A 13822-nucleotide genomic window follows, 5' to 3' on the forward strand; every position below is an offset into this window, starting at 1 on the left:
CACTTCCTCTCCTGTGTTTACATTACAGGAGAGGAAGTGATGTCACCGGGGATTTCTATTCGCCGGGAGCGATCGCGAGGGGGTGGCCATGAATGAATGGCCGTCCCCTCGTCCGGGATCGCTCCCGAACGAATACCGACTGCCGCAGGCACCGGGCGGGGGCCCGATCGGGCCCCCGACCCGCGGGAGGCAAAGGACGTACATGTAAGCCCTTATGCCTGCCCGTGCCATTCTGCCGACGTACGTCGGCGTGCGGCGGTCGGCAAGTGGTTAATGTCTAAACCGCTGGCAACAAAAGTGAGTACACCCCCCCCCACGTGAAAATGTCCAAATTGCACCCAAAATGTCAATATTTTGTGTGACCACCATTATTTTCCAGCTCTGCCTTAACCCTCTAACCCTCCATGCCCAAGAGGGTTAAGGCAGAGCTGGAAAATAATGGTGGTCACACAAAATATTGACATTTTGGGTCCAATTTGGACATTTTCACTGAAGGGTGTACTAACTTTTGTTTCCAGCAGTTCAGACATTAATGGCTGTGTGTTGAGCTATTTTGAGGGAACAGCAAATTTACACTGCTATACAAGCTGCACCCTCACTACTTTACATTGTAGCAAAATTTTATTTTTTCAGTGTTGTCACATGAAAAGATATGATAAAATATTTATAAAAAATGTGAGGGGTGTACTCATGTTTATGAGATACTGTATGTACTCCTCATAGCATTCAAAATCAGAAGATACAAAATGTATTCATACATTTTTTTTTTTTACTGACCATTACATAACATTCGTACAAAAGAACTATGACTTCAGCACAAAACCCACCATTATAATTGTAAATAATAATGGCAGGCTGCAATATAAAGGCCATGGTTTTACACAACTGCTGATTATACTGGGTTACTGTAGAATTTAGGAGGAAATAAAGACATCTTTAAGAGTCATGAAATTATAGCAGCTGCTGGTTTGCCTCTGAAAGTTAAAGGGGAAGTATTGTGTATTTTCTGTAGACATTTTGAGTTTTTCAGTACGGTAACTGTTATATGACTTTCACATTTTTTTAAGCTTACCTTTCCATATTATTGTTATATTAATTGTAAAGATTTACAGATCCCTACAATCTATCTAATCATAGAATCTTCAATCTACAAATCATAGATTATGGCCCAGAAAAGTGGTTCTAGAGGCAAAAAGTTGCTCCCCCCGGCCCCACCTGAGCCCAATCTCAATCCAGAGCTTTGCCTCTTTCCAGCAGCTCTTCTCCCCTCTCTCTTCTCACAGGAGTCTCAACAGCAGAGAACCATTGGCTTCTGCTGTTGTCAGTCAAAGCTTGTGAGAAGTGAGTGGGGGGTGAGGCCAAGCCACGCTGTGTGTGTATATAGATGCTCACAGCCTGGCTCAGGATTGAGTCCACATGTCTATCCCATAGAAAGCACTTTGCTATCAGGGTGGACAGAGAAGAGAAGAAGCCAGCAGCACCATAGGGAGAACCCAGAAGCACAGTTTTGTTATTAAAAAAAAATAATAATAATAAATAACGAACATCAGTTTAAGTTGGTCATCAGTGTTAATTTTGATGTCAAATTTTGATTTAGTTTTAGTTATAGTCTTTTGACTAAAATGCAATTTTAGTCGTATGTTAGTAATTTGAATTGTTTTCATTTGAGGGCCAGTTCACACCAGATGCCGTTCAGTTCCATGGGCTTTTTCTGCACTAAAAATGCATGGACAGTGTTTTCCATGTATTCCAATGGCTCTAGTTCACACCAGGCAGTCAGCTTCTGGTCAGTTTCCAACCAACTGTATTGGTGCAGAAAAAACAGAACTCCACTGAACTGCATGGAACTGCATCTGGTGTGAACTGGCCCTTAGTCATATTTTAGTCGACCTAAAATCAAATGGGTTTAGTTAAATTTTAAGGCATTATTCAAGCATTTCTTTTGAATTGCCAAACTCCTGGAGTGAAAATCAAATAACATGTTTATTATTTCTGATATTAAGGTTTGAACATGCACTACAGACACAGATTTAGCCGCTTTGATATACAGCATCATAAATAAAACTAAGTTTCATAAACAAACAAAAATAATGCTTTTTGACAAGCAGAAGTACAACTTGAAAATATAAAAAAAAAAAAACTATAAACTCTATTGACTGTAATACAATTGCACATATTGCCTGAATATATTAGCAACATTAAATATCAAGAAAAAAAAAAGCCTTTTCCCTTTTTTTTTTTCTTTTAGCAGCTTAGTAGATGCCCCCTATGTATTCTTATGTGGTAGTGCGGTGTTAATTTTGAAGTCAAATTTCAATTTAGTTTTAGTCATAGACTTTTGACTTAAATGCCATTTTAGTTTTACTCGTATTTTAGTCTTTTGACTGAAATATCATTTTAGTTTTAGACGTGTTTTAGTAAACTAAAATAGTATTAACCAATTAAGGACCAAGCCTCCTTCTGAGATTTGTTGTTTACAAGTTAAAAACTGTTTGTTTTTTTTTGCTAGAAAATTACTTAGAACCCTAAACATTATACATTTTTTTCTAACACCCTAGAGAATAAAATGGCGGTCATTGCAATACTTTCTCTCACACCATATTCACAGCGGTCTTTCAATTGCACTTTTTGGGAAAAAATACACTTTATTGAATTAAAAAATAAGACAACAGTAAAGTTAGCCCAATTTTTTTATATTGTGAAAGACAATGTTAAGCCAAGTAAATTGATACCCAACATGCCACGCTTCAAAATTGCGCTTGTTCGTGGAATGGCGACAAACTTTTACCGTTGAAAAATCTCCATAGGCGACGTTTAAAAAATTCTACAGGTTGCATGTTTTAAGCTTCAGAGGTTGTATAGAGCTACAATTATTGTTCTCACTCTACCAATCGCGGCAATACCTCACATGTGTGGTTTTCATATGCAGGCGCTACTCACGTATGCGTTCGCTTCTGCACATGAGCACATGAGGGATGGGGCGTATTTGCATTTTTGAGCACATGAGGGATGGGGCGTATTTGCATTTTTGAGCACATGAGGGATGGGGCGTATTTGCATTTTTTTTTTCTTATTTATTTTACGTTTTATTTTTTATTTTTACACTGTTCTTTTTAAACAAAAATTGTGTTACTTTTATTCCTATTACAAGGAATGTAAACATCCCTTGTAATAGAAAGATATCATGACAGGACCTCTTAAATGTGAGATCTGGGGTCAAAAAGACCTCAGATCTCATATTTATACTAAAATGCAATAAAAAAAAAAATATAATAATAATTTTGTCAGTTAAAAAAAAAAATTGACCTGAGAGCTGTGAGCAGAAGTGAAGTTTTGACGTCCCTTCCACCCTGCAATGGTATGGAGATGAGTGGGGGTCATCAAGAAGCCTAGCCTGATTCTAACACTGTTTTACTTCCTCCATCAGCTCATCCCCCACAGCTATTACCTTTTGTATCAATTGCCCCTTCCTTTTTAGATTGTAAACGAGCAGGGCCCTCTGATTCCTCTTGTACCAAATTGTAATGTAAATGTAATGTCTGCCCTCATGTTGTAAAGCACTGAGCAAACTGTTGGCGCTATATAAAACCTGTATTATAATAATAATAATAATAATAATAATAATAATAATAATAATCTTCCCCTCACTCATCTCCATACCCGGCCAGCAGATAGACCCGATTGCCTCCGCCACTGCCGACAGCTCTGATAAGTAGCGGAGGGGTGGGCCCTTTCCCGCCACCAATAAACGTGATCTTACGGTGAATCCGCTGCAGAGGCCGCTGTTATCGGAAACCGGACCACCGGCCAAAGAAGAGGATACCAGGGTTAATGCAGCTAGCTGCTGCCATAACAACGATATTCCACTTCAAAGTTAGGACGTATATCGGCGTGCGGCGGTCCGGAATGGGGTTAATTTAGTAGACGAAAATATTTTAGTCAATGAAATTAACACTGTTGGTCATACACCTTGATTGAATAATCTTCTTTAGATCTACCAACAATTATGTTGTACTAGAATACCTGACTAGATTGAGTGGATTGTTAGAACAAGACTTCTACTAATTTGAGATTGCATGTTCAGATTCAAAGAGTAAAGCAGCCCAAAATTAATTCTGTTTATTCGTTTAACCAGCGGGTTAAAAGAAAAGCTAAAACTGACTTGGTTCCCTCATCCACACATTTGAGGTGGATGGGGTAATCCCCCAACTGATGCCTCCTGAGATATGCACCCAGCATCGAGAGAGAAGCAAATGCCATTCTTGCCTAGGTAAGAATGGAGTTAGGAGGGCTGGAACATGAAAAAAAATCAGTATTTTAGATTGCCTAGGAGGGAGGATTTGAGTTTGGTAATGGGTGTTATTGGAGTGTAAGCCGGCTTTAAGTATATAACAGTCTCCTGTTAAGCATGGGTTTCAGATCATGAGGTAATGGTCCATCATATGACTTGTGAGACGTGCAACTGCTCAGACAAAGTGTCTTTTCATGAAGCACAGCACTCGGCGGATAAAAGCCTGAAATAATCTGTTAAATGTTAAAGTCAATCTGAAGTGAAAACTGAATTATCCAATAAACTAAGAAATTAAATAACTGCACTAGTTTTAAGACTGAAAGCCTAGTTCTGTCTCAGTTATTAAAACGTTTATTGTATCACTTAACGAAATGTAACCGGTTACTTACTTTAGGAAAATATTATAATTTGCAGCTCCATTCTGTTTTCTGATAATAAACTGGAGTAATCTTATTGCTTATTCATTATCAATAGGGGGTTATTACAATCATTGTGATAAGGATTGTGGGATGCAGTCAGGAAGGAGGCTAGGCCAGACAGTCTTTTGTTACACCTTGGACACCAATTCTTTCTGGAAAATTCAAGGTAATCAAAGGCAATCCATAAGATAATATTCTGTTTGTGTTTGGGCCTGCTCTGGTGTTTTCCCATGGCTGGAACTGTATGGTACAGCGCCTAAGACTTCTGTGGTACTTGGATCTACTTTAAGCCCTTGTACACAGGGTCGGACATTCCGACGGAAAATGTCCAATCGGACCGTGTTGTCGGATAATCCAACTGTGTGTGGGCTCCATCGGACTGTTTCCGTCGTAATATCCGACGGGCAAAGTTTTAGAGCTGGGCTATAAAACTTTCCGACAACATGATTCGATCGGACTTTGTCCAATTGTGTGTAGAGAATTCAGATTGGACAAAGTGCCACGCATGCTCAGATCAAATTCCTAGACCAAAGCTATTGGCTACTAGCCTGAACGTAGTCCCGTCCTATCAAAATAACGTCATCACGTTACGTACGATCGAATTTTCCGACAACTTTGTCCGATCGTGTGTATGCAACACAAGTTTCGGACAAAACCCGTCGGACAAAATCCATCGGGCAAAATCTGACGGATTTTGTTGTCGGAATGTCCGACTGTGTGTACAAGGGCTAATATGATCTTAGACTGAAAAGTCCTTATCTCATTACAAGGATTATCCCATGAATTCTTTAGAGAAACCTAATTTCCTATGCTTATATCCATGATCTTTTTTTCTGCCATTAATCTTAACTCAGTCATGACCATTTAGCTAAGGGAAGTTGACTGTTATCATTATTGGTACATATCCCACATTTCCAAATTTAGTAATATTTTGAGAGTCTTCCTAGGAACTTTCCTAGTATTGTATACCTCTGTCATGAAAAAAAGAACAAAGCATATCCATCTATAGTGTGTACTTTCCTCAATCCAAAGCACCAAGTGTGATTCCTCTCTGCTGTCTAGCTTCTCTATTATCTGTCCCTGCTGAAAGGTTTTCCTGACTCCAAACAATTTTGGGTGATGGGAGAGGGGGTCTCCAACACGCCACCTGTGATTGACAACCTCAGCTGTGCATGCTTCCTTATGTGTTGTAAGGAGGGGGTGTGTCCATTCTCTCCACTCAGGTCTCAGGTTACACTTAGCACTCCTTTCTGAGCTGTGTAGTGTGTGATGTCAGATCCCTGCCCCCTGTGTTTTTAATCTCAGATAAGCTGTATAAATTCTGGACTTTGAACTGATGTAGAGAAGAGAGGCTGCAGATAAACAGACACAACTTATGCAGGAGAATTGAATCACTGTGTATCACCCGAGGCTAGTCATTTCACTAGGTATATGTAAGAGTTTACAACTACTTTAAGCTGGCCATGCTCAGATCTAATTTTGTCAGATTCCTGCTAATACAGCCAAAATTTAAGCCGAAATTTAAGCCATTGGTAGCCCTGTTGCCACCACCAAGATAGACAAACTTCAACTGAAAAATTCTAAAGAGCTGGGTGGAAAGTTATTGGCTGAACAGTGACCACCTCCTATCAGATGCAGTCATTGTTCGGGTGTTCAGTCACGGGCACTGCAGCTGTCTGACTACAATAGCCAGCAGGGAAGATTCCTCCATCCATTCTTTTAAACATTAGATGGAGGAATCTATAAAATTTCTCTTGTTCAGCCTGTGAGCTGAACAAGAGAAATCTCTACATGTATGGCTAGCATTAGCTGAGTCTTTCCAGACATTTTCTATGTGTCACTTCTCTGTCTTTGCTCTTGCAAGCCTAGGTTCACCTAAATGTGATCTCTCATACTTTACTTTCTGCGAGAGGCTGCAGGGGGTTTTTACCTGTATGTGTTTGGTATTTGGACCTTTGACCTTTTGTTTTTAACCCTTCTGCTGGCTTCTGTAATTTCCTTTTTGGTAATTTTAACAAGTGGGGCCATTCACATAGCTCACACAGCTATAGTTGTGTATGGCTTGTACAGAGAAGCAAGCATGTGCATGTTTGAGCATGTTATTTGGTAGGAAACATATGTTAACAGATGAAAACAGATGTAAAGGAATGTAAAAGATAAGCTAAAGTGAGGTAAAAATGCATGCAAAAAAGTTTTTGCTATTTCCTCCAAAGAGTTTCTTATGCTGAGCCAAAACACTTGTACATAACTGAACCCATGGATGACTTGTCTTCTTTACAGCCTTCTTCTCCCTGTTATGATTACCCTTTGTATCCATTTTCTCTCTGTCTCTCTTTGTTTCTGCACCCACTCCAGTGATGCCAATTTTTTAGTTTTTTTTGTCTCTAATTTTTTGTACACATTGTTTTGTTTGTTGTAGGGCTGCTAGCTTTGAATATTTTGGTGCTTCTTTATTAATCGTTCTTGTCAGTGGTTAGCCTGCCTCTCTCTGTCCTATTCTGATTGTCCATTTCTCACTCTCTCTGTATTCTACTACCCCTGGTTAAGGATGAACCAACCACCCCCCCTGTTCGGTTCGCACCAGAACCTGCGAACAGACCTAAAATTTGCGTGAACTTTAGAACCCTATTAAAGTCTATGGGACTCGAAAATCAAAAGTGCTAATTTTAAAGGCTAATATGCAAGTTGTTCTCCTAAAAAGTGTTTGGGGACCTGGGTCCTGCCCCAGGGGACATATATCAATGCAAATTTTTTTTTTTAAAACAGACGTGTTTTCAGGAGCAGTGATTTTAATAATGCTTAAAGTGAAACAATAAAAGTGTAATCTTCCTTTAAATTTCGTACCGGGGGGTGTCTATAGTATGCTTGTAAAGGGGCGCATGTTTCCTGTGCTTAGCACTGTCCCTGCACAAAGTGTAATTTCTGCAGGAAAAAAAGTCATTCAAAAGCACTTGCGGCTATAATGAATTGTCGGCTCCGCGTAATACAGAGAACAGTCACTGAAAATCATTGATAAAAAAATAAAAAAAAGCGTGGAGTTCCCCCAAATTCAATTGCCAGGACCTTCAAGTCTGGTATGGATATTAAGGGGAACCCCGTGTCAAATTTAAAAAAAAATGATGTGGAGTTCCGCCCAAAAATCCATACCAGACCCTTTATCCGAGCACACAACCTGGCAGGCCGCAGGAAAAGAGGGGAGACGAGAGAGCACCCCCCCACCTGAACTTTTACCTTAATTGTTATTTAGACACATGGAGTGGACTGTATGGGTGAAAAATGTAATCTATATTATCATAGAAGAATGAAGCCTCCTTCCTTATGTAGTGCTACCCCCTTAGGAGCTGCTGAGTTTTTGGGTCCCCCTATATTATGCACAACCAGGCAACAGGCAATTTTCACTATCAACAGAGACAAGAAATAGTCAATGGACTTTTTAGGATTTATTAGGGATTTCCACTTGGATAGGGAAAAAAGGGTTATGGGATGCCCAATTTGACTCAAAGATTGACTTCCTTCTCTGGCACACTGTAAATAACAGACATTTGACTGTATTCCCTCGAAGACTGCACAGTCTTATGCCGCAAACACACGGTCAGATTTTCCGACGGGAAATGTTGGGTGTGAGCTTGTTGTCGGAAAGTCCGACCGTGTGTATGCTCCACCAAACATTTGCTGTCTGACTTTCTGCCAACAAATGTTTGATAGCAGGTTCTCAAATTTTCCGGCAACAAAACTTTATTGTCAGAAAGTCCAATCATGTGTACACAAGTTTGTCGCACGAGAGTTCATGTATGCTTGGAGTCAAGCAGAAGGAGCCGCACTGGCTATTGAACTTCCTTTTTCTTGGCTTGTCGTACATCTTGTCACTGCGTTCCCATGTTCGTAATTGTTGGTAAACATTTGTGTGACCATGTGTATACAAGACAAGTTTGAGCCAACAACCTTCGAACAAAAATCCACGGTTTTGTTTGCGGAAAATCTGATTGTGTGTACGTGGCATTAAGCAAAATAATCCCATCCTAGGAGTTTAGTGTCCCCTGAGTGGATTTTCAGCAAAGTCCCAACTCGTAGGAGCTCTTGGTCCCCTTAGTGGAAAATACCAGCCCACCTGGCTATGGTATCTGTTCCCAAGGGAAGGCATTTTGGTAAGCAATAAACTGTACCATGAAGACTTACCCAAAACTTGCATCTAGCAGACTTCTCCCTTATAGGCAACAGGGTTTGTAGAGGTTCCCCTACTGTGCAGCTATGGATAGAATTGTTTTCAGGTATTCTGCTGAGCTGGTTACTTTCCAGGCTATGCAGGCTGTCCTTCCCCAGTGGACTGCAGGGAATTGGAGCTCCCTCTTTAAGCTTTCCTCCTTCCTCCAGCCTCCTGCCTTGAAGCTGAAGCTTCCCTTCTCCAGGGCTCTCTCTCTGGCTACACAGCAGCACCTCAGACATCCATCTTCCACCCGACTCCCCCACTGGCCAGGTTCCTCCATATTTATGGGCTAGTTTAGCTATCCTGACAGGCCTCGCACCTGGGGATTGGCCAGTTTACCATAAATATTCAGATCAGCACCTCCTGGCCTCCACTGACTAGCTTCTAGAAACTTCTCCAAGCTTCTAGAACCAGAGGCCTGACCTGTAGAGCCCTCCAGCCTGACCTAAATTAAACCCCCTCACTAACTCCCAGACTTCTAACAAGCCTCTATCTACACTACCCAACAATGTACACATGAAGGCGCTACACTTAAATCAAAGGGTTTGCTGGCTCTCAGTTAGACCCCATACATAATGCTAGATTTTCTGCAGATTTTTGTCTTCAGATTTACCAAAACCATATAATATGAGGTCAAACCTTAAGAGTTTCAATTTGTATGCAATCAGGCAGGCCCTTGCACGACTTGGCTTTGGTAAATCCAAAGACAGAAATCTGCAGAAAATCTATTAGTGTGTATGGGGCTTTACACGGGGGGGAAGATATGAGCTTGTATACACCACTTTTTACATGTTACCAAGCTTTCCTTAAAACGTTACTAAACAAAAAACAGTAAAATCTGTCTGTATAAGCAGAATAGCATGCTTGTTATACTCACTGTGGAACTTTAGGGGTTAATCTTCTGCATTGTATAAAAAAAGGCTGTTTATCACTGACCATGGTGTACAAATCAGCCAAAAAGGTATAGAGAGGCAATATTTTAATGTATAATGTAATGTAAAAAGAAGATTTATAAGCTGTGGGCACTGTGGGGGGGGGGGGGGGGGGTCAGATGAACTATTTTCATTTTACTGGGTTTAGTAACACTTTAAGCCTGGAGAAAAAGGACTGTTGTTTGAAGAGTTCTATAGCTCAAGATCAAAATTACACATACCGGTAACTAAATAATTCAGATGAGGAATTCATTCCCCTCTTTTCTCTCGCATTCGTAGGCCTACTTACAAGCTTCAATCAGATAGAGATATGAATCAAAATCTGATATGCTCACCTTTTCAAAATTCCATAATACAGCAGGCCTGCACCCTGTTTAGTCAGTTTATTTTTATAACAAATAAAATAAATGAATAGCAAAAACAAAATATAATACTGACTCAAAATGTATGTAGTTTTCCTCATCAATCTATGTACCGTATATGTAATAATTGCCTTTAGCCTGCCTTAAAGCTACTGGTCTTCTGCTGGCATTCCAATTTATCTGTGAACAATCTGGACCTGTCTGGAAGAACTTCCAGAACTCTTACCTTTGAATTCTGCATTGGTGAGATGTTTCATGGATTTGTGCAAATAGGTTTTTAGTGCAGCAAGGTCCTCTGTGTCATGGTTGACAACGGCTTCAAAGATTCTGTCTCTTGTGTAAACATCTTTAGGATCAATGACAGGGGCCCTTTGAATAAAAAAAAGGATGGCGTTAAAGTGTATGTAAACCCAAGAATAAAAATGTCATATATTGCAGTTTACAAGTACTTAGATGTGGCAGCTTTCTTTTTATCTGGTGACCCTACTAGTAACACACTTCCTGTCCAATTGTGGAAACTTTCGCTGTACTGTACCAATGAACAGGATGCCTGCTCCTGACTAGGGGTGAGTTCAAAGTTCAGTCTGGAACTTTGGCTGTTCAGGCATTCAGCCTAACGCTGGACTTTCTACCTGTTCGGTGGGAGGTGAACCTCATGTATAGTAGTCATAGAAATACAGCTACCATACATGACAACTTCCTTACTGTTAGTGGTTGTTCAGGAAGCAGCAGTTGCAGCTCACCCAGTCCCATTCATTTACTGGCAGGGAATGCCCAACCATGAGCAAAGGAATAAGGATAGTTCTGAATCAAATGACTATACTGTATATGGGCTCATTAACATGTTTGGTCAATGACATCACCCAAGAGACCCCGTAAAATTGTGTACATTTTGTGGTGGGGCCCAAGAAACGTTATTCAGTATGAGCAGTCGTCCATCGGTCAGCAGGATTTTTTTTTCTATCAACAGACATTGGGCATCATTCATCCTGATTGACTTTGATCTACAGCCATGGATGACATTATTTATGATGGCTGTACATTGTAGGACATTTTTTTTAATAAGGAACTTGTAAAAAGTGTGTGTCTACATTAGCACATTACACTTTTTCTGTGAATGAGTAGGGGTACTATCTACTCCTTAATCATTCCCATGGGTGGGGGCTGGTATCTTGCACCTTTTTTTTGTTAAAGGAGGATTTCAAATTCTGATAAGCTCCCCGCCTGCAGGCCCACGCAACCACGAGGGCAGGGCTGTGGGAATTTTTTGCTTTTGAATATGTCTAATACTGTTCTTAAACATGGATTTCTGTCAGTATCAATGGGCATGTTTCTTTACTTGCAACATATCTAGATACAAATTATGGAGAATAGTTCATGTATTTTAGAAATATACCACACTCTTTTTTCCTCCGCAAAAACATGTTTATAGGACTTCATATTGTGTGGATGTTATCTAATGCCACGTACACACAATCAAACTTTGCAGAGGAGGTCCGCCTGACTTTCCAAACGAGCGGACCTGCCCACACACACCCATTTGGCGGACAATCCACCGGACTATGGCGGGAGTCTGCCGGACTTTTGAAATGAACGGACTTGCCTGCACACGGAGTAAAGTCTGTTCATTTTGAACGTGGCTCCAGGTACACAGAACTAGCAAAGGAAATCAATGTCGCTGCCTCCATCAGCGATATTGAGACCTCGTGAGCCCTGTCACCTGGTATGGATTTAAAGGGGAGGCCCTATGCCAAAAAAACGGCATGGGGTCCCCCCAAAGTCTATAGCAGACCCTTATCCAAGCACACAGTCCGGCCGGTCAGGAAAGGGGTGGGGACGAGAGAGCGCCCCCCCCCCGAGCCATACCAGGCCGCGTGCCCTCAACATGGGGGGTGCTTTGGGGAAGGGGAGCCCTGCGACCCCCCCACCCCAAAGCACCTTGTCCCCATGTTAATGAGGACAAGGGCCTTTTCCCGACAACCCTTGCCGTTGGTTGTCGAGGTCTGCGAGCAAGGGGCTTATCAGAATCCGGGAGCCTCATTTAATAAGGGGGCCCCCAGATACCGGCCCCCGACCCTATGTGAATGAGTGGGGAACTTCTTCTGTCTTCGGTGTCTTCTCGCCAGACTACTCCGCTATCTTCTGCTCTTTTACTAGCTCTCACTAATGGAGGAGTCAGGGCCCCCCTTCCCCAAAGCACCACCCCCATGTTGAGGGCACACGGCCTGGTACGACTCAGGAAGTGGGGCGCTCATTCGTTCCCACCCCCTTTCCTGACCGGCCAGGCTGCATGCTCAGATAAGGGTCTGCTATCGACTTTGGGGGGACCCCCACGCCGTTTTTTTCGGCGTAGGGCTTCCCCTTTAAATCCATACCAGGTGACGGGGCTCATGAGGTGTCAATCTCGCCGATGGAGGCGGCGACATTGACTTCCTTCGCTAGTTCCGTCTACCTGGAGCCACGTTCAAAATGAACGGACTTTACTCCGTGTGTGGGCAAGTCCATTCATTTCAAAAGTCTAGTAGACTAGCACACAAACGGGCGGATTGTCCAACGGACTACTGAGTCCAGCAGAAAATTTTAAGTCAAAACTTCTTTCTAAGTCCACTGGACTTTTGGGAAGAAAAAGTCTGCCGAAGCCCACACACGGGCGGATTGTCCAATCGTGTGTATGCGGCATAAGGGTGATTGGCTGGTCACTTGACATGCTAGGTACTCCGATACTTCACCTTCTCTTCAGTGATGGGTGGTTCTCAGTGAAGTGGAAAGTACATAGAAGATAGATAGATAGATAGATAGATAGATAGATAGATAGATAGATAGATAGATAGATAGATAGATAGATAGATAGATAGATAGATAGAAAGATAGACAGACAGATCATAAACTTTAATAAAAGGTAATTGCACTGATATTTTATGTTCTATCAGTCTGCTATACATTGATTCTCAGTAATAAGATTCATGAATATTCCAACATTTTAATATTTACATCCTGAAAGCTAATCACAGCAACATTCCCAGAGATTAAATTATTTAAACCTTGTGTTTTTAGCAGATTGAAATTCGATATAAAGGTTATGCTTTTATCTATCATATAATCGTATACAGTATAAAAATAATCTAAAGTCTGTAACAACATTTACAGAAAAACAGAGCAGAAGTAGAGAGACATCCTCCAAACTTCCCTGAGAAATATCCTCAAGAAGCCCTTTATGAAATAAGAACACTTTTCTGGGTAATTATCCAATGCACCTCCAATGCATCACAAAGCTTTGCTGGAGAGCATGCACCTCTCCATGGTCAGTACTATTAAAGCCAGCTGGACATTATAAGGATAAAGCTAGTGATTCAGACCAGCATATGAGGAGACATAGGAGTGACTTCAATGAAATACAAAATAAAAGTAAGGAGACATCAATGCTTCATGCAAATACCTGATATAATATATATGTAAAAATTGTAAAACACCAAAAGGAGAACAAATTTGGATAAATACAGCTGCTAACTGTAGCATTGCTAAATCAATATTGAAAACAGATCAGTTTGGGGAAAAAAGAATGGTAAATATATGACAGCAAAGTCCCAAACATAGAAAACAAAGGGAGTAAACGA

The 13822-nt window shown here is 41.1% G+C and overlaps 1 protein-coding gene across 3 annotated transcripts in view; it reads right to left on the minus strand.

Annotated features, from left to right (window-relative positions):
- Positions 1–13822, minus strand: part of LOC143981982 (transient receptor potential cation channel subfamily V member 1-like) — a 116803-nt gene that overhangs the window by 68701 nt on the left and 34280 nt on the right. For all 3 annotated transcript variants that reach the window (XM_077480277.1, XM_077480276.1, XM_077480275.1), the window contains exon 3: positions 10435–10577. In XM_077480277.1, coding sequence (XP_077336403.1) covers positions 10435–10577 — 143 coding nt within the window. The remainder of the gene's footprint in view (positions 1–10434; positions 10578–13822) is intronic.

Source organism: Lithobates pipiens, unplaced genomic scaffold, assembly GCF_037356315.1.
Source record: "Lithobates pipiens isolate NorthernLeopardFrog02 unplaced genomic scaffold, aLitPip1_a1.2 Scaffold_16, whole genome shotgun sequence".
Lineage (NCBI taxonomy): Eukaryota > Metazoa > Chordata > Amphibia > Anura > Ranidae > Lithobates > Lithobates pipiens.